Source organism: Sphaeramia orbicularis, unplaced genomic scaffold, assembly GCF_902148855.1.
Source record: "Sphaeramia orbicularis unplaced genomic scaffold, fSphaOr1.1, whole genome shotgun sequence".
NCBI classification, from domain to species: domain Eukaryota; kingdom Metazoa; phylum Chordata; class Actinopteri; order Kurtiformes; family Apogonidae; genus Sphaeramia; species Sphaeramia orbicularis.
The window spans coordinates 661-2,500 of record NW_021941545.1 but is presented as its reverse complement, the minus strand read 5'-3'; the positions used below and the strand labels follow the sequence as shown (position 1 = coordinate 2,500).

Below are 1,840 nucleotides of genomic sequence, written 5' to 3'. Positions count from 1 at the left end.
CATTCTGTCAGTAGATGAACAGGACACACACAGGACTGAACCCCCCCCCACACACCTTATTTAAAACAAGACACATTTTTTAAAGAGGCTAAAATAAGAATAAGAATATATGTGATATTAAGAATAAAGTATAATACAATAAGATGTGTGTGTGTGTGTGTGTGTGTGTATACATATATGTATATATATATATATATATATATATATATATATATTATATCTATGTACAGTAACACTGTAATACAGTACATTCCGCTATTGCATTGAACATTAGCTGTTGCAATGTTTAATAGTCTTTTAATATGTATTTTTGGTTTATGTATTTAGAGCTATATATGTGTATATATTTAGACCTGTATGTATGTGTGTGTGTATATATATATTATTGATTTTTTTTTTTTTTTTGGGGGGGGGTTCAAATCAAATCAAATTTTATTTATATAGCACCAAATCATAACAAAAGTTATCTCACAACATTTTACATATAGAGTTGGTCAAAACCACTCTAAGCCACTTTACAGAAACCCAACAGAATAAAGTGAATGTCTGTTTCTGAGGGGTTTTATTTTTGTAGTCAGTTTGTTTCTTAAATTGTACTATAAACTTCTGTCCTGTTTGTGTGTCGTCCATCTTCCAGGTTTTTCTCTGACGGAGGTGCAGAAGAAACAGGCCATGTTGAACGCCTGTAAAAGCCATCCAGCCGGGAAACCCAAAGGTAGGAACCCACAGGAACCACAGGAACACCAGCCCTCTGAATGTGGATACACCAGTAAAACATATGGAGTTGGATCAGTGACAAATAATACAATCACAAAATAACATATAATGTGGAAAAAAATAAGGAAAAATGTATTGAAATGAAATAAAAAAGAATAAAATAAGCAACAAAATGAACAAAAACAGCCAAATTAACCAATAAAATGAACCAAAAATAAATCATAAATCAACAAAATAATAAGTAAAATGAATAAAACAAGCCACAAACTGAACAAAATTGAAGGAAAGAATAAAATAGGCAACAAATTAACAATAACAAATACAATGAATAAAAATGAGCGACATAATAATCCGGTGGACTCACCACCTGCCGAGGGAACCGTAGGGGCCGGTGGGGTGCAGTGTGGATTGGGTGGGGGTCAGCGGCAGGGGGCTCGATGACCTGATCCCAGACACAGAGGGCTGGAGTGGGCGTGGTCATAGCCCCTCAGCTCAGCCGTCATGTGTTGGAGTTCATCCCGGTGAACGGGAGGGTGACGTCCCTGCGCCTTCAGGGCGGGGACAGGTGCCTCCCTGTTGTCTGGGCCTACAGACCCAACAGTGGTGCAGAGTACCAGACCTTCTTGGAGTCCCTGGGAGGGGTGCTGGATGGTGCTCCGACTGGGGACTCCAGTGTTCTCCTGGGTGTCTTCAGTGCCCACATGGACAACCACAGTGAGACCTGGAGGGGGTGATGGAGGAACGGCCCCCCCGATCTGAGCCCCAGTGGTGTTCTGTTCTTGAACTTCTGTGCTTGTCACAGTTTGTCCAGAACAAACACCATGTTCCAACACAGGGAGGTCCAGAAGTGCAGGTGGCACCAGGACACCCTAGGCCGGGAGTCGATGAGACTTCATTGTCGTGTTATCAGACCTCCGACCGTGTGTTTTGGACACTCGGGTGAAGAGAGGAGCGGAGCTGTCAGCTGATCACCACCTGGTGGTGAGTTGGATCCGCTGGCGAAGGAGGAAACCGGACAGACTGGGCATGCCCAGACGTGTTGTGAGGGTCTGTTGAACGTCTGGCAGAGCCCGATGTCAGCGTGGTCTTCAACTCCCACCTCCAGGAGAGCTCCTCCCAGATC

General features: G+C 43.0%; 1 protein-coding gene across 1 annotated transcript in view; it reads left to right on the top strand.

Annotated features, from left to right (window-relative positions):
- arhgef4 (Rho guanine nucleotide exchange factor (GEF) 4) overlaps nucleotides 1–769 on the top strand; it is a gene marked incomplete at its 3' end in the record, with an annotated part of 19,062 nt that extends 18,293 nt beyond the window's left edge. Inside the window, exon 9 of the mRNA XM_030129781.1 lies at nucleotides 638–769. Within this exon, the coding sequence (XP_029985641.1) occupies nucleotides 638–769 (132 nt within the window). The remainder of the gene's footprint in view (nucleotides 1–637) is intronic.
- Nucleotides 770–1,840: the final 1,071 nt, after the last annotated feature.